The following is a 23,821-nucleotide window of genomic DNA, read 5'->3' as shown; positions in this document are numbered from 1 at the left end:
CACACTCTACCCCTCTCCCCTCGACCCCCAGCACGCTGCACCCAGTGCCCTCGTCTCTCAGGCAGTGATTGATTCCCCCTCCTCTCCTGCCAGCTCTCTCCCAGTGGGGCCGCGCGGCAGATTGTAATGCTGGGGGAAGTAGGGTTCTGCCCTGAGCTCCAGTCACGCTGTGCAGCGAGGAGGACGACAGCAAGCTTTATTGTCTCTGTGGGTGTGGCTGTAGTGTCTCTGTGGTTTTCAGAAGATGGCAGTCACTGAAGACAGTTACTCTTCCTATGTAAGTCATAATAATTATGGACGATCACTGCCACCATTTAGATTTATGATTTAGCACAATTATGGTAACATACATCATTAAATGTATGTCAGATTAATTGTTATTTTGTTTGGCCAACACAGTAACCTCTGTGAATGCCGTGTTTCCTAGTTTGTTGCTCAGAAAGCCCTGGTGAAGATGACAGCAGTGATGATCTTTGAATAGGATCATAACCCCATCATTTATCCATGTTTTTGGTAGCTTTCTGAAGGCTTTGTCTGTTTTAACTGAAGGGGGGTTAAAAGGAACTATTTACTGTGTCCATTAAATATACATTCTTTCTCATGTTCTTTTCCATTATGGTTTACTCCGGGATATTGGATATTACTCAGTTGAATGTTGGTTACAGGCTAGTCCCCGTACAGTAGGACCTTGTGTGTATCCATCCTATGTATGGTAGTTTGCACCTGCGAATCCCTACCTCCCAGTCCTTCCTTCCCCCACACCCGTCCCTTGGCAGCCACAGGCCTGTTCTCTAGTCTTCGAGTCTGTTTCTGTTTCATAGTTCACTTTTACCATATTTTAGATTCCACGTATAAGTGATGTCATGTGGTATTTTTCTTTCTCTTTCTGGCTTACTTCACTTGATATGATTATCTCTAGGTCCTTCCATGTTGCTGCAAATAATGCCAGCTTCTTAATACACCTTGTTTCATAGAGCTCTTAAAATTGCTCTGATTTAGGGAACATCATTATTTCTTTCATGGATCAGGAAGCTGAAGCTTCGATTACTGAGTTGAATTGTTCTCTCCCGGTCTTGAGGCTGTTTGGCTGTTTCACATGAAGATAGTGACACCCATCTTGCAGGGTTGTTGGAAGGATTACAACTAGTGCACGCGTGAAGCATCAGGCATAGCGCCTGACACTGAGATTATTACACAGACATTTCCTGTTCTCAGTGAGTTGATGGTCTAGGTCATCCTCCACGACGTCCTAGTCTTTGCTCGAATCCGTTAATTTCTCAGGGAGGTCCATTCCTTCTTGAACCTCAGCGTAAAATGATTTGTATATAGATGCTGAATAACTGCCATCAGTACTTTGCTTTTATACACTGCTATTCAACCTGAATTCAGTGCACTGAAAAAAGTATTTCCATTTTGAATTATTGGAGCATTACTTTAAAATGAAAAACAACCGTAACCACAACCAAAAAATCCAGACTACACTTCCTGGTATTTTTTCAAAGACTTACTTCTTTCTGGTAACAGTTCATTGAGATATTCACAAACCACACAATTTACCCATTTAAAATATGCAATTTATTGGTTTTAGTGTATCCACAAAGCTGTGCAGCCATTACCGCGATCAATGCTAGAACATTTTCCACTACCTCTAACAGAAAACTTCTGACTTCTGGACAGTCACCCTCTACTCCCTTCTCCCACTTCATCCTCCAGAAACTTCTGATCTCCTTCCTGTGTCTGGGTTTGCCAATTCTAGACGTTTCTGGTAAATGGAATAGTATAAAATGTGGCCTTTTGTGATTGGCTTCTTTTACTTAGGGGCCTCTGTGCTAGACAGGTGTTAGTACTTCACCTCTTTGTTGCCGAGGAGTGTTCAGGTTTTTGGATACACCACATTTTGTTTATCCATTCATGAGCTGATAGGCATTTAAGTTGTTTTCACTTTGGGCCATTGTGAATAATGCTGCTATTATGAACGTCATGTATAAAAGCCTTTGTGTGGATGTAGGTATTCATTTCTCCTGAAGAACTGCCAGACTTCTCCCAAGTGGCTGTGCCATTTCACATTTCCCCCAGCAGTGTGTGAGGGTTCCATCCTTCCCATTTCCTCAGTAACACTTGCGTTTATCTGTCTTTTTGATTATAGCTTTCAAAGACTTTAAAGACACTCCAGGGAGGTCTGCAGTCATAGTGCCTGGTGTTTTCCCTGGTACTTCTTTGCTACTCTGACTTTGGGGTGGGAAGCTTACGTATCATGGGAACTGGAGGGTTAACTGATAGAGTGGCATCACTGGTTAAAGTCAAGGTGTATGTGAGGGCTGCATCTAAAAGTTCTTAGAAACACTTTTATATGCAATTTGTGGCATGTTTGTAACAGTTGACAGGTTTTATAGGAATGCTGTTGGTGTAATGCCCAGGGTTTGTCAAAAGTTTATGTGGAGAACTGATGGAGGGATTTAAAACTTGGTCAGTAACATGTCAGGTCAAACCATGTCTTGATTTGGTCTGAGAAGTTAAAACTAAGACATTCTTCCCGTCGTTTCATCGTTGTTGTTAATATTCACATATGATTGTGTGCATTTTAAAGGAGGGGATATTTTCTCAAGGAGGTGAAAATTGGTTCTTTCGGGCGGAGTGCCCTGAAGAGAGTGACTGGCATCCCCAAGCCTGCTCACCTTGGAGAGGAGCACTGAGCGGCCTGTCCTGCAGCCTGGGTCGCCGCTTACTGAGGTTGCCAAGCGGCATGTGACGGCAGGGATTCCCGCAGAGCCAGGTGGGCGACTTGCCGACGGAGTGATGGGGTAGGCCGAGTTCCAGCTGGTGGACTGCAGGGTGCACGTCTCTTCTGTAGCTGAATCAGCTGCAGCTGAACCTTGTCACAGAGAACCATGGGGGCAGAGTTAGAGCTTCTTATTGTTCAAGAGGTGAGAGATCCAGACTTTTAAAAAAGTTATGCAACCAGTTAAACAAAACAATAAAACTGTTGACCAAACAAATATTTCTTCATGCTACCAGCTTATAATCTCTTAGGTATCACAGACCAGTTGACCCATAAACCTTTTTAAATTATGTGATGAAGGTGGACAGCCCACACACAGGAATGCTGTTATTTACGAGCCTCAGACACTGGCAGCAAGATTGAGAGGTGAGGTAGGGTTGTGCTTGGTGGGCTATTGGCTGCGCTTGTCTCACAGTGAGATTCGTGGTGTAGCGCCTCTTCTCTTCGCTACGTTTAGAAAGCCTGGAGCCCCTTTTGAGCTGTACAAAGCCTAAAAAGGCAGTTTTCTGAGGAATTAACAAGTGAGATTGGTTGCTGAACAAGTTTTTGTTTAATGCAGTGGAAATTCTGGATGGATCATGAACACATTTAGCCTGAATTAGACTCACTGTCTGTTACCTGGATTGCCTTCTACAAGACCCTAAGAAAAATGAAACTGTTGGGAGCAGGACCTCCCAACTTAACCTGCTGAAATGGTTATTTTCACTGGTTGTCCTGCCCCCTAGACTATACAGTATCTCTCTGAGCATGAACTTCTATGTCAGATGCTCTGAAATACATGCTAGTAAATTAGATTTGGGGCCATCGTATATGAGTTATCAGTAATTCCTGAAGGTACTGGGCATCAGCAAAGATAAATCCTCTAATTTCACTTTCTTGGAATGCAGTTTGCTGTTACTTTTAATTATGCTTAGTTACAGTCAAGGCTGTTTGATAAGCTTTAGGTGGAGTTTGTATTCAGTGATACAGCTGGCAGTATTTCATACTGCCTGTTTCTGGTTCATCAGGACACATTGGAGAGACTTGAAAAGACTCGAGTCAGTTAAGATTCTTTACGTGCTTCCTGTTTGTCCGCACCTTTGAGTTGTATCTTTGTAAATGTGCTTGATTGCTTTTCATCAGATCCTTAGGCTATGTTCCTTTTGAGTGAGTTAATTACGCTTTGGGTAACTGATTTTGAAAACTCATGTTTGAACCACTGCTAATTCCACAGTTCTTCTCTCAGGTGGAGGTACCTCCTACACCTGCTTCTCAGGCTGACTGAGTTTTCTTCACACAGGACAGTCATCAGGCAGGAGAGGTTGTATTAATAGTCCTGCACACACTCTAGAGGAAGGGAAGGAGGAGGGTTTAAGTGTTGGATCCCCTTGTGAGCTCCCCCTGGTTGTTTTAGGGTAATTAATTAGTTTCCTTGGCTTGAGCTGAACTTTGGGCTCTGTGTTCTGGTTTTTAGTTCCCAATCAGCAGCCTTTAGGCACAGGCTGGGTGGGGGTGGGGTTTATATTTCTGGGGTGGAGTTTATATTTCAGGTCATCCCCAAATGAATGAAGTAACCGGAGTACAGTGCTTTTTAAAGCTTGGCCTTGAGGCTGGAAAATGGGCCACAGAAGGTGAAAACTTTGCCCTTAGAATCCTGGTGCCTTGTGCGATCTCTTGGTGTACTCTGAGGAGTTCAGTTTCTGGGCATTGGGTGGGCTGTGAGTGTTTGCTTCCAGGTTCTCTGCTGGATTGTTTGTGTGATAAGGTGGTCTTGCTTCTCTCTGCCACTCTGCCTCCCTTCCGGCTCCCCCTCCCCCTCGGCCTCCTAAATGAGGTACATCCCCCTCTGCTCCCAGACGTCTCCATCTCCCCGTTCCGACAGAGCCATCATTTATCAAGTTGTTTCACGCGTTGTCGGGAGGGGGCCCTGGGGACTCGAGTTTGTTTCGTCCCTTTGTTGTAGCCCCACAGGATGGGCCAGCTTAGTCTCCAGCCAACTGCTGAGCGTTGCGGCCTCCAGGAGCGAATGTTAAAGGGGCCTCCTTTCATCTGTGTGCTGCTGCCTCAGTCTTAGTCTAAATTCCAGCTTCTTGGAACTGTAATCACCCTGCACACACTCACTTTTCTGGATATATACGGCATCATGAGAGTCTTCTTTCAGTACTTTTCTTCCCCCCACCCCAGTCACTGAGAACTTGGAGATGGATTTTTCTTCTTTCTTTCTTTGTTACTCCTTGTCCATTTTCTGGTCTTTCTTCTTTATGATCTCACCTTTTTCTTAGTGGTATGTTATTATAGATAGATTTATTTAGTAAGGGGAGTTCCTGTTTTTTTCAGAAAGTCTTCTTAGGTATAAGATACGCAGGTGTCTTTTTTCCTGATGTCACACTGTTCAGTATCAGCAGAAATATATAGATGGTATAGGGTTAAAAAAGCTTTTAAAATTTGTCAACCTTGAAAGTGCAAGAAGTGCATTACTGCATATTCTAGGGGTTATGCATGGTTTCCAAAGTGTCTAAGAAAGTAGAAGGAAAATTGTACTTAGACTCAAGAATGTGGTGAGAGCATTACCCCATCTTCATTGACCGTAGCAATGAAACATAGAGGCTGTTCAGTGTAATTTAATAGTTTAAAAGGACAGTGTTTATTTTGTGGGATAAGAGAAGTTAGACTGTAATGTTACAAGGGTTATGACAATTTTTTTTCTGTGATCTTGGAGTATTTCCCTCCAGTATTTTGCTAATAAAACTTTGACATAAAGACAGAGGTTGAAAGGATTATACATTATATTTTGGGCTTAGTTTTTTTTCCTTTACCAAGTTGAATAGAACACATAGTAGTCTCACGGTGCAGTGGAAAGTTATGCTTAGATGCAAAATAACAGGAGGGAAAAGCACCCCAGATGACATGTGTCTCCTACGGTTTGAGCTCTAAAATGAGCCTGTTGTCTTGTGTTTATTGTAGATAAGCTGAGCCCAAAACCTAAAGCTGTATGTGTTGCTGGTTATCAAGTTCAGTGGGGAGTGTTTCCCCTCCTCTTCAGATTCTTTAAGGTGAAAATGCTTAGACACCTTCATCAGATTTGTTAACTGAAGAATAATTTACAAGCAGTGTCTTGAGTGCTCTGTGTTGATGCCTGTATATAAAGAATTTAATGATTTTTTTTTTTTAAAAGACATCAAATTGAACCCCAAATGTTTCCCATATGGGATGACCTTACTGTTGGGATACTTCTCAGCTATGAAACTGTGGTGTACCGATTCTCATTGATTTTTTTTTTTTTTTTAAACAATGAAACTTAATAAGATCACACATTGCTAATAAAAATAATTTTTCCTCTTTAAAATAACAATTTTATTTTGGCCACGCTACATGATGTGCGGGATCCCAGTTCTCTGACCAGGAATGGGACCCGTGCCCCGTGTATGGAGAAGGCATGGAGTCTCAACCACTGGACTGCCAGGGAATTCTGGGATTTTTCTTTTATTGCAATACTATTAAACTATAATATTTGGTTACATTTGTAAATAAGAATATGAAAGCTCAAGGACCTTGCATTCATTCTGAAAGTTTAATAGGTACTGTTTGCCAGTTACTGTTTTATGTAGTATGTCAATGAATAAAACAGAAGTCCTTTGGAGCTTAAATTCTTCTGGAGGTGGACAGGAAAGGAGACATACCAGGCACTCCATTTTTTTGACATTTTATAGCACCCATTGGTGACTTTTTTTTTTGGTAAAAAGTGCCAGACACTGTGGGTTGTATAATATGACCTTGGGCAAGGCTATGTTTCAATAAAACTTTGTATTTCTTTATGGTAGCAAGTGGCAGACTATAGTTTGCTGGCCCCTGTTCTAACATGTAAAAGACAAACATTAGATCATAGAAGTTTAAAAAAATCATGTAACAAAAGATATTATTAAGTCAGTGGACATACAAGAAATTTAAGAACAAAATATTGGCAAACTAGGTGACTATAAAGAGTCAGTAGCCCAGTGGAACGATGGGCACAGGGCACGAAGAAGTAAGCCACAGACGAGCAAGTATAAATGGCCAGGAAATACCTGAAAAGGTGCCGTTCTGACTGGCAGAAATTAAACGGATAGAAAATAGCAAGGAGAGATAAGAAGGCCTTAAATGATCAGTGAAAAAAAAACAGAGGAAAACAATAGAATGGGAAAGGCTAGAGATCAAGGAAACATTTCCTGCAGGAATGGGCATGATAAAGGACAGAAACGGTAAGGACCTGGCAGAAGTAGAAGAGATTAAGAAGAGGTGGCAAGTATACACGGAAGAACTACAAAAAAGGTCTTAGTGCCCCAGATAACCGCAGTGGTGTGGTCACTCACCTAGAGCCAGACATCCTGGAGTTTGAAAGTGGGCCTTAGGAGGCATTACTACAAACAAAGCTAGTGGAGGTGGTAGAATTCCAGGTGAGCTATTTAAAATCCTTAAAGATAATGCTGTTAAAGTGCAGCACTCAATATACAGATTTGGAAAAGTCAGCAGTGGCCACAGGACTGGAAAAGGTCCAATCCCAAAGAAGGGCAGTGCCAAAGAATGTTCCAACTACTGCACATTTGTGCTCATCTCACATGCTAGCAGGGTTGTCCTCAAAATCCATCAAACTGGGCTTCTGCAGTGTGTGAATCAGGAACTTCAGATGTACAAGCTGGATTTAGAAAAAGCAGAGAAACCAGAGATCAAATTGCTGACTTTCATTGGATCATGGAGAAAGCAAAGGAGTTCCAGAAAAACATCTGTTTCATTGATTACACTTAAGCCTTTGACTATGTGGATCATAACAAACTATGGAAAATTCTTAAAGAGATGGGAATGCCAGACCACCTGACTGGTCTTCTGAGAAACTTGTATGTGGGTCAAGAAGCGATATCACTTTGCAAGTTCCGTCTGGTCAAAGCTATGGTTTTTCCAGAAGTCATGCGTGGATGTGAGCCTTGGACCATAAAGATGGCTGAGCACCAAAGAATTGGTGCTTTTGAATTGTGATGCTAGAATAGACTCTTGAGAGTCTCTTGGACAGCTGGGAGATCAAACCAGTCAATCCAAAAGGAAATCAACCCTAAATATTCATTGGGAGGACTGATGCTGAAGCTCCAATACTTTGGTCCCCTCATGCGAAGAGCCGACTCTTTTAAAAAGAAAGACTCTGATGCTGGGAAAGATTGAGGGCAGGAGAAGGGGGTGGTAGAAGATGAGATGTTAGATAGCATCATTGATTCAATGGACGTGAGTTTGAGCAAACTCTGGGAGATAGTGGAGGACAGAGGAGCCTGGTGTGCTGCATGGGGTCACAAAGAGTTGGACACGAGTTAACAACCGAATAACAACAAAAATCTTACTGGAAGAGAAAAGGGTACTCTTAAGTACATTGCTGTTGGGAAATGATATTGATACTGCCTTTTTGGAAAATAATATGACATTTCAGTAAAATTAAAACATAGACACACAGACTCTGTCGCAGAGTGGTTACTCATTGAATTTGGGGGTTGAGGAGTTAGTGATAGTTCATTGTGGCTTGCTTTTCTTTTTTTCTTTTAGGTTTTAAAATTGTCATAAAATATACATAACATGAAAGTGTATCATTCTAAGCACTTACAAAGTGTTACAGTGTATCGGTATTAAGTACGTTCATAACATGCACCTGTTGGCCACCATCCAGCCCCAGAACTTTTCCTTTTATGAAATTGAAACTCTTATACTTAGTCCCCATTCCCCCTCCCCCAGCCCTGGGTAACCACTTTTTCTCTTTATGTGTCTCCGATTTTGACTGTTCTAAGTACCTCACATAAGTGAAATCTTTTCGTGGTGGGCTTATTTCACTTAGCATAATGCCCTCAGGGTTCATCCATGTTGTAGAATATGTCATATCTTTGTCCTTTAAGGCTGAATAATATTCCATTGTATCTCTAGACTTTTCTGTTTTTATTTTGGTGTCCATGCAGCATGCAAGATCCCAGTTACCCCGCCAAGGATGGCACCCTGCCCCTCTGCAGTGTAAACATAGTCTTAACCACTGGGCCACCAGGAAAGTCCCTAAACTACATTTTTTTTTCCCCCCCTAAACCACATTTTTAAAAATCAGTCCATCCATTGATGGACACTAGATTTGCTTCCACATTTTAGCTATTGTGAACTATACTGCTGTTAACAGAGGTGCACTCAATATCTCTTTGAGACCCTGCTTTCAATTCTTTGGGTTATAAACCCAGATGTGAAAGTGCTAAACGTACGGTTAATTTTTAATTTGTGAGGACCCACCTTTGCATGGTGGTCGTTCCATTTTACAGTCTCACCAGCAGTGTACAAAGGGCTTTAACTTCTCTACATTCTTGCCAACACTGTTTTCCCCCTGTGGTAGCCATCCTGATGGATTTGAGGTGATCCTGCATTGCAGTTTTGATTTTTCTCCCCTAATGATAAGTGATATTGAGGATTTTGTCATGTGCTTATTGGCCATTTGTATCTTTGGAGAAATATCAAGTCCTTTGCCCATTCTTTTAAAAAATCAGTATTTAAAAAAAAATTAGTTCTTTTTGTCTGTGCTGGGTCTTCGTTGCTGCATGGGCATTTGTCTAGTTGCAGGGCACAAGCTTTTTGTGGCAGTGGCTTCTTTTCTTGCTGAGCACAGGCTGTAGGGCGTGTGGGCTTCAGTGGTCGTAGCACTTGGGATCGGTAGTTGGCAGCTCCCCGGCTCGAGGGTACAAGCTCAGTAGCTGTGCTGCATGGACTCAGTTGCTCCAAGGCATGTGGGATCTTCATGAACCAGGGATCTAGCCCCTGTCTCTTGCATTGGCAAGCGTATTCTTTACCACTCAACCACCAGGAAAGCCCTGCCCATCTTTTAATTTTATTGTTGATTTTTTGTTGTTGTTGAGTTTTATGAATTCTCTATGTATTGTGGCTATTAATCCTGTAGTGGATGTATGATTTACAAATATTCCATTTTGTAAGTTGCCTATTTACTCTGTTGATGTCTTTTGATGTGCAAAATTTTTAACTTTTGGGGAAGTCTACTTTTGCTGCCTGTAATATCCAGGAAATCACTGCCAAGTTGAAATTCATGAATATTTTGCCCCATGTTCTCTCCTAAGAGTTTTATAGTTTTAGATCTCACATTTAGATTTTTGATCCATTTTGAATGAACTTTTGTGTGTGTGATGGTACACACTGGGTCTGTTCTGCCCAGCCTGTGACCTGCCTGTTCAGTGTGGCCTCACAGACGCATGGGTGAAGGTCTAACTTCTCTCACTTCGTGGTTTTTTTCCAACGTGACTCTCCCGTTTCCCCACCACTAGTTTTTGGAAAGACTGTTCTTGTCAAGGTCATCTGACCATATGTCAAACATTTATTTCTGGGCACTCTATTCTATTGGCGTATGTTTTGGTTACTGTAGCATTGTAGTAAGTTTTGCAATGAAGACGTGAGAGTGCTCCACTTTTGTTCCTTTTCAAGATTGCTTTGGCTATTTGGGTCCCCTTGAGAATCCATGTAAATTTTATGATGTTTCTGCAAAAGACATCTGAGGTTTTGATAGCGATTACATTGAATGTATGGTAGTATTGACTCTTCACAATATTAAGTCCTTTAGTGAACATGGGATGTGTTTCCATTTATTTATGCCTTTAACTTCATTCATATTCTGTAGTTTTTATTGGATCAATACAAATCTTACACCTCCTTGATTAATTCCTAAGTATTTCTGTTTTGATGCTCATGTAAGTGGAATTATTTTTGTATTAAAAAAATGTTTTCATGTATATAGAAATGCAGCTGAGTTTTGTGTGTTGAGTTTGTATCCTGTTACTTTTCTGAATTCGTTTGTTAATTCTAAAAGTTTTTTATTATTACCTTTAGGGTTTTCTACACATGAGATGATGTAATCTATGAACAGAGATAATTTTACTACTTCTTTCTGATTGGGCGGCATTTGTTTCTATTTCTTGTCTCATTGCTCTGTGTAAAATGTCCAGTATGTGTTGAATAGCAGTGCTTGAAGTGGGCATCCTTGCCTTGTTCCTGATCTTAGAGCAAACTCTCTTGTTCTGTTAGCACTCCTGGGATTTTAGCCCATAGTGGAAAACAACAGCAAGGCCTTATGAACAAGAAAGGGAAGTGTGACATGGTTATAAGGAGCAAAAAATGGAAACCAAAATGAACAAAAAGTCCATCTGTGGCAGAGTGAATGAACAGAACATGTTATATCATGGTCTGTTAGGTAGCCTTTCAAAGAATGAATTGGAGCTCTACCTGTCGACGTGGAGGAATTTGTACAAGATCATGAGGAAAGCAGTGTGTGGAGAAATATGGTGATGTTCATCAGTTAAGAAAAAGCCAACCGTCACATGCTTTTGTGTAATCTGCATTCATATTTCTATCAACCATATATGTGACTTTATGTGCATTCAGAAAAGCAAGAAAGGATGAAGTATTACTGATGTAGAAGATAAACAAGGAGGAAAAAAGATTGCATTTATAAAACACCTAGAATGAAGAGTATGATTGCCTTTTGAGTTTACATAAAGTGTTTTCGTATGTATGCATGTACGTACATAGTCATTTACAGCATTTTGTAAAAAGGATAAACAAACACCGTTGCTCAGGCATTGCAATCCTAATGATTTATCAAAGGGCTTCCTTGCACCTGAACTTGATGTCCTCAGGTCCGCGTGCCTTAAGTTACGTTTCTGGTTACTTCTCCCATTTGCCCCGGTGACTGAAAAATTGAACTCTTTCTCTGTTTTATGGCACAAAACTGAAAATGCCTCTGGTCATAGCTCTAGTAACTGATGAAACCTACATTTGAGTTCTGTCCTGTGCTATCCCCGCCCCCGTTCATGCTCTGTCTGCTTGTTGACTCCTTGGGCCTCTTGATTATTGGGTATGGAACCTGATCTGGTGGGGCTTCCCAGGTGGCTCAGAGGTAGAGAATCTGCCTGCCAGTTCAGGAGACAGGGGTTCCACCTCTGGGTTAGGAAAGATCCTCTGGCGAAGGTAATGTCAACCTGCTCAAGTATTCTTGCCTGGGAAATCGCATGGACAGAGGAGCCTGGTGGACTGCAGTCTATGGGGGTCACAGAAGAGTCAAACAGAACTTAGAGACTAAACTGCAGCAGCAGCCTGATCCGGTATAGAATGTAGTCTTCCTTGGGGAGAAATGGAAGGGAATGGTACATAGCAAAGAGTTGTAAGAAAACATTTTTTTATTTCAGTTGTCTCTCAAAAGATTTATTAGGAATGAAATCCTACCGTGCTCCGCCAGTCTGGGGCTAAGAAGCCAAGACTGGCTATAGCTTCTATCAATCCTTAAACATTAATTCCCAGGGCTAGATTGAGCCAGGTAGACTTTTATGCACTTTAGCTAGTCTTCCTTGGCCACTACATTTTGCACTGCTGCAAAACAGAGGTGCTCACCATGACGTGTGTACAGTCACTGGAGACTTCACCTGTGTTGTGTGGAACATTTATTGGTAAGTTGATGTGCAAGAAGGTAGAGCAGCGTATCTCCGGGTGACCGTGCTTCTCACTCTGCGGTCACTCAGGGTTGTCGGGTCTGATATCATGGCAGGTGATGTGTGCTGGGGCTGCAGAGCTGGCTGGCTGTTGGTGGAGGTCTTGGATGCTGCTGGATGAGTTAGACCTTTCTAAAGGCAGGAATATGGTAGAAGGCATGGGTGTGCTTAGATGATCATTTTAATACATGAACCACATAGTTTTATTCTAGTTTATGAAATGACTTTTGTGCTGTGGTAGGCTTTTTAAAAACCGCTTACCCTTATTTATATGGAGAAGGACGTGGCAACCCACTCCAGCGTTCTTGCCTGGAAAATCCCATGGACAGAGGAACCTTATGGGCTAGGGTCCATGAGGTCGCAGAGTTGGACACAATTGAGCACACACACGCACACACACACCCGTATTTGTATAGAATAATGTATTATATATTCAAATCTGATGAAACCTTTTTAAAAAAGTGTTGGCCTGGTGTGCCTCCCTAGAGGTTTAATAATTTACCTATGTCTTACTCCATGATACCACCCCACCCCGACCCTGTTTTGGAAAGAGTCCTGTGTTTGTTGTTTTTTAGTAAGTGCCCTCAAGAGATGTTCAGGTCCATAGACCACATGTGGAGGTATACTTCTCTAAAACATTGCTTAAATTAATGTCTTCATGTTTTCTTATGAACGTCCTGAAAAGAAGAGTGATGAGTTTGATGATGTGGTCTCAGACTGTAACCCAGAGTTTTAAACTAGAGAGACAAAAGTGACTTTACAGTTATGGAACTTAACTTGTTAATTACTTCACTGCAGGTGCTAAACCCCAGCTGCCAGTGTTCTTTTTAGTACAGTAATGAAAACTATCTCAATATTCATTTTAATAATTTTTGTTCACAAAAGTACCGTTTTCTTGTTTCACAAGTGTGGAATAAACTATCAGTATATGAGCCTGCTGTTTTGGCCCTTTTATAGGCAAACATGGAACTACTCTTTTTTTCCCCTTTGTAACTTGTGATGAGTGGCAGTGGTTCTTTTCTGCCATTTCTTCTTGTATGCCGCTGCAGATGGGGTTTAACACGCTCCGTCTCTACCAGAGGCCGCTAGTGCTCTGTCGCAGGGCTTTACTCACTGGGTGTTGGTCTTGACTAGAGTCTACTCACGGGTCATGCTGGGCCGTTTGAATTTTCTTCTGTGGCTAGAATGCTTAGAAAGACCGTGTTTTGATATTGTTAGCTTTTATTATTTAAATCAAGTGTGTGGTGTTAAATTGGAATCCACTGTTTTCCAGAAAATGAGCCAGTTATGCCAGAATCATTTACTGATTAATCTTTTTTCAGTTATTTGAAATGCTGTTAGGTTCATACACGTCCCCTCCATCATTCTAGGGTCTGTTCCTAGGCCAGCACTGCAGTGATTGAATTGTAACTTTATATGGAAAGCCTTAACATCGTAGGATATTTACCTGTTACTATTCTTTGCATAGAATAGTCATATTTTCATGTATGAATTTGTTAATAGAAATTATAAATAGTGTGTTTAAGAATTACCAGAAAATGATTCTGTTGCAGGAATGGGGACCCCTTGCAGGGCCTAAAACTGGGCTCTTGTCTAACACTCGGAAATGAGTTGTCCGAGGAGACACATGTGCTGACAAAGCAAGAGATTTTATTGGGAAAGGGCACCCGGGTGGAGAGCAGTAGGGTAAGGGAACCCAGGAGAAGTGCTCTGCCACGTGGCTCGCAGTCTCGGGTTTTATGGTGATGGGATTAGTTTCCGGGTGGTCTTTGGCCAGTCATTCTAATTCAGAGTCTTTCCTGGTGGCGCACGCATTGCTCAGCCAAGATGGATGCAGGCGAGAGGGATTCTGGGAAGTGGACGGACACGTGGTGTCTCCTTTTTACCTTTCCCAAACTCTTCCCGTTGGTGGCAGCTTATTAGTTCGGTATTCCTTATCGCTTACTCCTTGGAAGGAAAGTTATGACCAACCTAGATAGCATATTCAAAAGCAGAGACATCACTTTGCCACCAAAGGTCCGTCTGGTCAAGGCTATGGTTTTTCCAGTGGTCATGTATGGATGTGAGAGTTGGACTGTGAAGAAAGCTGAGCGCCAAAGAATTGATGCTTTTGAACTGTGGTGTTGCAGAAGACTCTTGAGAGTCCCTTGGGCTGCAAGGAGATCCAACCAGTCCATTCTGAAGGAGATCAGCCCTGGGATTTCTTTGGAAGGAATGATGCTAAAGCTGAAACTCCGGTACTTTGGCCACCTCATGCGAAGAATTGACTCATTGGAAAAGACTCTGATGCTGGGGGGGATTGGGGGCAGGAGGAGAAGGGGACGACAGAGGATGAGATGGCTGGATGGCATCACTGACTCGATGGACATGTGTCTGGGTGAACTCCAGGAGTTGGTGATGGACAGGGAGGCCTGGTGCGCTGCGATTCATGGGGTCGCAGAGTCGGACACGACTGGGCGACTGAACTGAACTGAACTGATTCCTTATCAGGATCTCCTGTCATAAAACAACTCATGCAAATAGTTACTATGGTGCCTGGCCAGGGTGGGCGGTTTCAATCAGTGTGCTTGCCCTAACAATTCTATAGAGCTGTTCAAATTTTGACTTAATGATGGAATAAGTAATAACTGGGAGAATTTGCTGATGTTTTGTTCAGGTGGATTTTTATTTTTTAACTTGGGAAAAAACCCTTTTCTTACTTTAAAGAACCTTTTCCCTATCTTTATTTGGGCCCATTTAATTGTGATACAGTCTTGTTTTTACATATTCCTTTGTCTGCATCTCTCAGCTCCTCTTTTTGAGCTTGTTTTCTTAAAAAAATGAAACCTCTGACCCAAGCATTCTAGAAATCCTTATATTTGGAATACATAAAAACAAGAAAGTGGGTCGATAGCTGTACATCAGGTTAGAGTGGTGTGCATTTAGGTTAGTTCCACATACTTAATTTTACTACCTGGTAGTATTCCACAGGGTGATTTCCCTGTTAAATTTTTTCTTAGCTGTAACTTGTTAGTAATTGTAATCCTATTTTAAACGATTTTATTATTTTTGAAATTAATCTTGAAAGAAAGAAAGAAAAGGCAGGGTCCCTTTAAGCAGTAAGAATCCTATGAGAGCCTAGGAGGATGGATGATGGAAAGGTGCCCACAGGGAGGGGGAGAAGGTCATGATCACTCCCAGGTGTTAACTCCTCTACCATTTTGCTGGTATATGAAAAGGTACTCAGCATCACTAATCATCAGGGAAGTGCAAATCAAAATCACAGTTAGGTGTCATCTCACACCTGTCAGAATGGCTGCTAGCAAACAGACAAATGGTAGCTAGTGCTATCCCCTCCTGGCGAGGATATGGAGAAAGGAGAATCCTTGTGCACTGTTGGTGGGAACGTAAGCTAGTACGGACACTATGGAAAAGAGTATGGAGGTTCCTCAAAAAATTCAAAACACAATTACCATATAATCCAGAGGATGTCATCGTCTTGAGGACAAGCCTGTTCTCCTACATTCATTGCAGCATTATGGAAACAACCCGAGGGCCTGTCACTGGGGAAGCTGATCGAGAAGGTGTGGTCTGTATGTGCATCCAGGTAAATATTATTCAGCCTTTAAAGAGAAGGAAATCCTGCCATTTGCAGCAACGTGGACGAACCCAGAGGGCATTATGCCGAGTGAAATAAGCCGGACACAGAAGGAGAAATACTACGTAAATTACATGTGGATTTAAATGGAACTCCTAGAGACAGAGTAGAAGACTGGTTGCTGAAAGTAGGGGAAATGGAGAGAGGCTGGAGAAAGGGCATAAACTCACAGTTATAAGAGGAATGAGATCTGAGGATGGTGACTGTAGTTGGCAACAGTATTGTATGAGATTTTCTGGAAAGTAGAATTTAAATTTCTCCCCACCCCCCAAGAGGGGTGTAAGTACATGGGGTGACAGATGTGTTAATGAATGGATGGTGGTTATCTTTTCATTGTGTCTTATGTGTATCAATATCTTACATTATTTGTCAGTTATATCTTTGGAGCTGAAAAAGATAGTTTTTAATTGAAAAAAGTGATACATTACCTCAATTTCTTAACATTGAAACAGTGCCGAAGCCTTGTGCAATGAAAAGATCTCATTAGTTGCTGGTCATATGTATGTTTCCAAAAGCGCTGTCTGTGTACCTCACCATCCCCTGTGTGTACACTTCCCTCTTCCTCCTAAGTTCCTATGTCAGTTTGATTTCTCCAACCTCTAATCCAATGTTATCCACTGTAAAAAATGTCACCATTTACTGAAGTTTTGCCTACACCCAGATCCCTTTATCTTCTTAGTCTCCTGCTTTTCTGCCTTCCACATTTCCTGCCTTCCAGCCGTTCTGTTAGTTTGACTCTGAGCATGGATCTGGAATATCTGCCCTTCTTTTCCTCCCTTGACCTGCTGCTGCTCTAGGCCAGTCACCAACATCCCATATCTGGATCATCGTTTGCTTCTAACCGATCTCTAGTGTACATGCCACCAGCAGCTGGAGTAATAAACAAATCCAGACTGTCGATTTGCTGCTTAAGAGCTTCCTGTTCATTGTCACAGAAGATAGACTCTTCGTGTCTCAGTTTGCGAGGCCCACCTCATCCTGCACTTAAGGTCTGCTCCTGCCTCGCAGCTCCTTAGAGCGTTTTAGCCGTGGCTTCATTTGCCTGGAAAGCCCTCGCTTGTGTCTTCTGTGTGGCTGGCTGCTTTACATCCTTTTGGTCTCAGGTCAGGCATCTTCTCAACTTGACCTCTGGTTCCAGTTGTCCTCCTGCTACCCAGATATTTCCAGTAAATGCTGAGTTAGGGACACGGCAGTGGAGGAGGTTGAGGTAGTGGATGTGGAGAGTGTAGCACGGTGTCTACCACGTAGCCAGGGCTCAGTGTGAGCTAGCCGACATTGCCGTCACTTGTGAAGCACTAATGCCAAAGAAGCTGAAGTTGAATGGTTCTTTGAAGACCTACAGGACCTTCTAGAACTAACACCAAAAAAAAAAAAAAAAAGTCCCTTTCATCATAAGGGAGTGGAATGCAAATACCTGGAGTAACAGACAATTTGGCCTTGGAGTACAAAATGAAGCAGAGCAAAGGCTAACAGTTTTACCAAGAAAATGCACTGGTCGGAGCAAACACTGTCTTCCAACAACACAAGAGAGGACTCTACATATGGATATCACCAGGTGGTCAATACTGAAATCAGATTGATTATATTCTTCTCAGCCGAAGATGGAGAAGCTCTATACAGTCAGCAAAAACAAAACCGGGAGCTGACTGTGGCTCAGATCATGAACTCCTTATTGCAAACTTCAGACTTAAATTGAAGAGAGTAGAGAAAACCCCTAGGCCATTCAGGTATGAGCTATGGACGGAGGTTCGTAACATTGTGTACAGAAGGAGGTGATCAAAACCGTTCCCAAGAAAAATGCAAGAGGGCAAAATGATTGTCTGAGGTGTCCTTACAGATAGGTGAGAAAAGAAGTGGAAGGCAAAGAAGAGGCTAGATATATCCATCTGAATGCAGAGTTCCAGAGAATAGCAAGGAGAGATAAGAAAGCCTTCCTAAGTGAACAATGCAAAGAAATAGAGGAAAATAATAGAATGGCAAAGACTAGAGATCTCTTCAAGAAAATTAGGGATACTAGGGGAACATTTCATGCAAAGATGGGCACAGTAAAGGACAGAAATGGTATGGACCTAACAGAAGCAGAAGATATTAAGAAGAGGTGGCATGAATACACAGAAGAACTATTGAAAAAAGATCTTCATGACCCAAATAACCATGATGGTGTGATCACTCACCTAAAGCCAGACGTCCTGGAATGCGAAGTCAAGTGGGCCTTAGGAGGCATCACCATGAACAAAGCTAGTGGAGGTGATGGAATTCCAGCTGAGCTATTTCAAACCCTAAAAGATGATGCTGTTAAAGTGCTGCAGTCAATATGCCAGCTTTTGTTCGGTCTTATTACTGTTTGGTGAGTGAGAAGTTCAGTATTATAGTTTGGATGTTGGTGGATTTCAGAGACAAACTTAGTACTAGTGGCTTTTAGTAACTACAACTTAGAAGAGTGTAAAACAGCCAGCTTCTGACATGTCCCAGTGATCCTTGTCCCCTCCCAATCTGAATTGGGCTGATGCACAGGGCCTGTGGAATCCAGCGGGAGGGGAGGTGTCCCTTCTGAGGCTGGGACAGGACGGCCTCAGCCTTGGTCTCCTGGCTTGTGTGTTACACAGCACGAGGACACTCCGGCAATCGTGTGGAGCCCCTGTAGGGGGATTGACCGGCTCACGCAGTGCCTGCCGTGGATGTGAGCCCCGGGAGCGTGGATGGTCCTTAGCTGATGGAACCCTGGCCAGCATCTGGTGACCGCACACCAGAGCCCTGAGGCCAGGCAGCTCCAAGCTCCCCACCCACTGAGGGCAGGGTGAGAAAGAACATGGTGGTGGTTTGAAGCCGCTACGTTTTGTGGGACTGTGGTTTGCAGCAGCAGGATGACTGGTCCAGAGTGATCTGCGATGAGCCTCACAGCTCACGTCCACGTTGCAGGCCAGAGCGCAGGTGCAGGGCGTCAGGATGTACGGTCCAGCTGAAAAGTGGATCCCACTGCCAGGAGGCAGCGGGTGTTTGTGCCAGAGAAGGCCGCCAGGCTTGCTGACGCACATCCCCGTGGGAAACGGCTTTACCCTCTGCTCAGGAGCCCGTCACCTGTGACACCTGTCAGTTTACACTTGTAACCTGGAGTCTCACTTTGCACCGTGAGAGGGGGCCTGATTTAAGGGGCTCGGTTTTCTTGCCCTTCTTATTTAAGTGTGAAGCTTCTAGTTTCTATGTCTGGACAGAGACACTTAGATGTTGTGGAGTCTCTGTCATTTGCCAGCTACTCTTAGGGTCTGAGTCTGCCTCATAGGGTTTTCCTGGTGGCTCAGCTGGTAAAGAATCTGCCTGCGATGCAGGAGACCCCAATTCAATCCCTGGGTCGGGAAGATCCCCTGGAGAAAGGGATAGGCTACCCGCTCCAGTATTCTTTGGCTTCCGTTGTGGCTCAGCTGGTAAAGAATCCGTCCGGAATGTGGAAGACCTGGATTCGATCCCTAGGTTGGGAAGATGCCCTGGAGAAGGGAAAGGCTATCCACTCCAGTATTTTGGCCTGGAGAATTCCATGGACTGTACAGTCCGTAGGGTTGCAAAGAGTTGGACACAACTGAGCGACTTTTCACATTCTGTGCCTCATGCTGGAGCTGCATCCTGTGCTTCACATCCTGTGTTTCTTTTTGGGTGGAGAACTCTGTCATATTTGCACCAATACTTTTCCTGCCTAGGACATGGCCCCTTGGGGTCTCTTCAGTGTTAGCGGTCTCCCGTCTCCACCCAGACTAGCAGGTGGTGGTTTCAGGTTTGGATTAGTCTTCCCTTTCCTTTGCTGTGTCCTGGAGACCTGTTTGGGGACAAGCAGCCCTCCTCCCAGTTGTGAGTGCACCCTCATTCCCAGCATCACGGAAACAAGGTCTGTCCTGCAGGCGTGTAACGAACTGTCGTTTGTCAGCAGAGCAGAAAGTTGCGTTTGTACAGAAGTTTCAGTTAATTGCATGGGAGGAGCATGTCTCTCCTCCTCTGTTGGTTCAGTTTATTCTTTTCCTTCAAAGCAAGTTGTTTTGCTGCACAGCTTACTTAGTTTTGCCTCTCACCAATGTCAGTAAGTTGTCCAGCAAAGTAAGTCTTTCTTAATAATCTGTCAGCTCCTGAGATGTAATTTTTCAAGCCCCTTTTCCAGCGTTCATAGCTGATGGCGCCTCAGGCGGAGAAAGAAACACAGCACGCCCCTGTCTGCCACACGTGCGCTGTGTGACTGGTCTGTACGTGAGAGCGACGGCAGAAGCGCGTGGGCTTGCAGGCCTGCCTCTGGACCTGAGAGCCCCTCTCCCCTGGGTGAGTGGGCGGTGTGAAGGAAGGGCCTTTTTTCCAACTGAAGAGACTAAATAAAACTGTTGTAAAGATGGGGACATACCTGTGATTTTTGAAAAGTACCGCTGGTTAGTTCGCAGTGAGCTCTTCATTTAAAGCAGAGAATATTGAAAGGGTCAGTTGAGGTCGTTTTGCACCGCACTGACCCTGGAAGGGCTCCTGGAGCCTGTGAGCTTAATTTAACCTGAGACCAACCCCTGTACCTGCTTTATAAGTGAATTCCTCCAGATTAAATTTTTGGAAAAGAGCTTTCACAGATGACTTCAGACCACACTTGTTTCAGATGTTTTTATTTTCGTTATATGCTTCTCCATATTCGTATTTTAAATTATTGTCCTTCAGGATAGCTAGAGCTTAGGGCTTCTCTTTTTTTTTGATAGTCTTCAGTCTGGAATCTTGGCTTGTGGGTCCTTGCTGCTGCTGCTGCTGCTGCTTCTGTCACTTCAGTTGTGTCCGACTCTGTGCGACCCCATAGACGGCAGCCCACCAGGCTCCCCTGTCCTTGGGATTCTCCAGGCAAGAACACTGGAGTGGGTTGCCATTTCCTTCTCCAATGCATGAAAGTGAAAAGTGAAAGTGAAGTCGCTCAGTCATATCCGACTCTCTGCGACCCCATGGACTGCAGCCTACCAGGTTCCTCCATCCATGGGATTTTCCAGGCAAGAGTACTGGAGTGGGGTGCCATTGCCTTCTCCGTGTGGATCCTTACCAGTTTTCAAACAGAAGTACTAAAGACTCATGGGCGTGTAGGGAAACAGGCACATGTAAAAACTAGGAATCTTCTAAAGGGGTTTACATAATAACAGTGGAAGGAAAAAAAGAAATGAACATGTAATAAATAAGTGATCGGTAAACTAGAAAAATAAAGCCCAGTAGGTGGACTGGACAATGATGGGGCAACCCTGCAGGTGCAGAACGGAGTCCTGCCACCCAGCCTGTGGCAGGAGCACTGTGGGTCCCCCAGGAGCAGGCAGGAGGCTGGCTGATGGGCACTGGGGTCAGAGGGCTGAGCGTCTGCAGGGGGCTGCCTGCAGGGTCCCCTTGGAGCTTTATTCTGACTTGAGCCTGTCATGTCCCTGGGCAGGGTCCAGTTAGGAGGCCCTGAGGGGTTGATGGTGAGAGAGCAGCTGGAGGAGGACCCAGCGGTTTCTGAATTGCATTTGCAGGAGAGTCACCGGGCCCCTTGCTGGGTAGGCTATAAAATGAGAGAAGGGTCAGGGGTGACTGAAAGGCTTTCTGCCAGAGCTATGGGACGGGGCAGCTCCTTGTGCTGGGCTTACTCTCCTGCTGGGCCCTCTGAGGGTCGGGTCCTTCTGTTGGTCCCTGGTTTTGGGATTCTGAGAAGGGAGTGGAGTATGAATGGCAGGAGGCTTGCGGGAGAGTTGGAGGAGGTGGAGGGGAAGCCTGGAGAAGGAGGGAGGTCAGGGCAGAGGAGAGCATGGACAAATTTACCTGCTCCTCCTTCCTGGGCCTTAGAGCTGGCTCAGGTGCAGATTGGTCAGAAAGAGGGTGTGTGTACATCACTGGTGCTAGCTACGATATTTTGCACCGATTCTTTTCAACCACCCCTGAGGTTCAGTCAGTCATTTAGTGCAGTTTCACTGCTCGAGAGCTACTGGTTTCTCAGTTGGAGGCAGATAATTAACCAGGAGTCGTCTTGCTTATGGAGAAGGAAATGGCAACCCACTCCGGTGTTCTTGCCTGGAGAATCCCAGGGACGGCGGAGCCTGGTGGGCTGCCATCTATGGGGTCGCACAGAGTCGGACACGACTGAAGCAACTTAGCAGCTTCTTGCTTAAGGCCAGCTGACGAAGTTCTTGATTAGTGAGAGAGTTTTCAGGGAGACCACATGCCTGGAGTAGTTTTACTCCAATTTGTCCATTGTCTTAAGTGGCCTGGCCACTGTGCATCCCTGAAGTGGATCTGCTCTGGGGGCTTCTACACCTCTTCCCCCACCCCTCCCCATTAGTAATTTTGGCAGCTGTCAACATTTATCCTACACTCAGGACACTTTCAGGAGTAAGGTCTCACGTGGATGTATGATGTTTGATGTTGTGTCATGTCCTGGCCTGGCGGTCCCAGGCGTTTGCACAGACGTGTGCAACAGGAGGCAGCAAGAGTGGCCAGGCACGTGGGCGTGGAGGCCTCGGTTTGTCCTTTCCTTGCCTGTGGTCCGCCTTCTTTCCCGTCTGCCTGTGTCACTCCTCCATTCTCCAGGTTGTTTGCATCAAAACCTTGAATCAAACCCAGAGTCTCCTACCTAATTCTTAAGAACCTCAGGCGTATTTTTCTTGTTAAAACCTTCCAACTGCCTCCTTCTGTGAAGTTTACATTTCCTACTGCAGACAACGGTAAATTTTGACTGGAAGATATTGGCTTATTTGTTTTTCTAATCAGCTTGATAAAGAGTCCAGTTTTTATGTGGAGGATGAGGGGACACGGGAGGGTAAATGAGGAGGAGAGACCTGGAGAGGAAAAGGCTGCATCTGAAGTGACCTGGAGGATTTGCGTTAGTAACTGGTTGGGAGGGGATCTGGTGGTGTAGAGGGTGGGCAGTGACTCTGGTCTGTTTGAATGTTGAATAAGCCATGTTTCAGAAGAAATGGGGTCATCGTTCAGTGTCATTCCCCATGCTATTTTCCCTTTCTGGCGTTAATGGTCTCTGCCTTTTTGGTGAAGTGGATCGAGTGGGAATTAAGAATTCTGACCTAGTTCCCTCTGTAGTGGCGATAACATGAAGACTTCCCACAGGTGCTTAAATTTACGCTACACGCCATCTTCGCGACATGGTGATTCCGGCAAACTTTGGACTGTCGTGTCATAGTGTATTTAAACTTCTAACAACAGAGATAAAATAGTCAAATTTCTGTTTGGAAATTTTACTTTGGGGATTTTACATAAACCTTTGAATTTTTAAAAAAATTTAATTGGAGGATAATTGCTTTACAATGTTATGTTGGTTTCTGCCACACAACAGATAACATTTGGATTTTTAAGTTTAGAAATAATTGCTTTTCCCCCATCCTTATTTCCAGAAATTTCTTCATCACTAGAACCACTTTTGAACATCTCAAGGGCAGATTTCTAGAATACTTCAGCCTCACTTCTATCTTTTTGAATCTGCTTTTAATACTCATTTCTGAAAATTTTGTTCCAAGTCCCTTTTCGCTTAGTAGTAAGATAGTTTGGCTTTTAGTTGCTCCATGGGTGTATAGCCATGGTCAGTACAACATAAGCACTTGTATGTTTCTATTTAACATGACTTTCAACACTTGTTATCAACCCAGGGAACCTCCTTGAAAAATGATTCAATCGGTGCTCTTTGCAGGCAGCCAGAACTAGCATTGACTGAGGTTGTCTCAAGCTGTTGTGTCTTCCTTAATTTCTTACCCCAAAATAAAACAATTGTGTAAGTGTCCTGTAATAGAAGGAACTTGATCAGTATTAATGTTCTACATAACTTGTTTTTTTAAAAAACAATTTCTTCATGGCTGCACTGGGTCTTCGTTGCTGTGTGCGGGCTTAGTCTAGGTATGGGGAGCAGCAGCTGCTCTGTTT

The 23,821-nt window shown here is 43.7% G+C and overlaps 1 protein-coding gene across 9 annotated transcripts in view; it reads left to right on the top strand.

The window, feature by feature from the left end:
* Positions 1–23,821, top strand: part of LOC129643204 (chromatin remodeling regulator CECR2) — a 118,107-nt gene that overhangs the window by 43,416 nt on the left and 50,870 nt on the right. The window contains exon 1 of one of the 9 annotated variants that reach the window (XM_055567459.1): positions 15,855–15,877. The exons of the other annotated variants lie outside the window; for them this stretch is intronic. Coding sequence (XP_055423434.1) covers positions 15,866–15,877 — 12 coding nt within the window. The 5' untranslated portion in view covers positions 15,855–15,865. Of the gene's footprint in view, positions 1–15,854; positions 15,878–23,821 lie in introns of those variants that run through there. 9 annotated transcript variants of the gene reach the window in all.

The sequence above is a fragment of the Bubalus kerabau genome, chromosome 1, assembly GCF_029407905.1.
Source record: "Bubalus kerabau isolate K-KA32 ecotype Philippines breed swamp buffalo chromosome 1, PCC_UOA_SB_1v2, whole genome shotgun sequence".
Classification (NCBI taxonomy): Eukaryota; Metazoa; Chordata; class Mammalia; order Artiodactyla; family Bovidae; genus Bubalus; species Bubalus kerabau.
The sequence above is the reverse complement of the archived record's forward strand: the minus strand, read 5'-3'. Positions and strand labels throughout refer to the sequence as shown.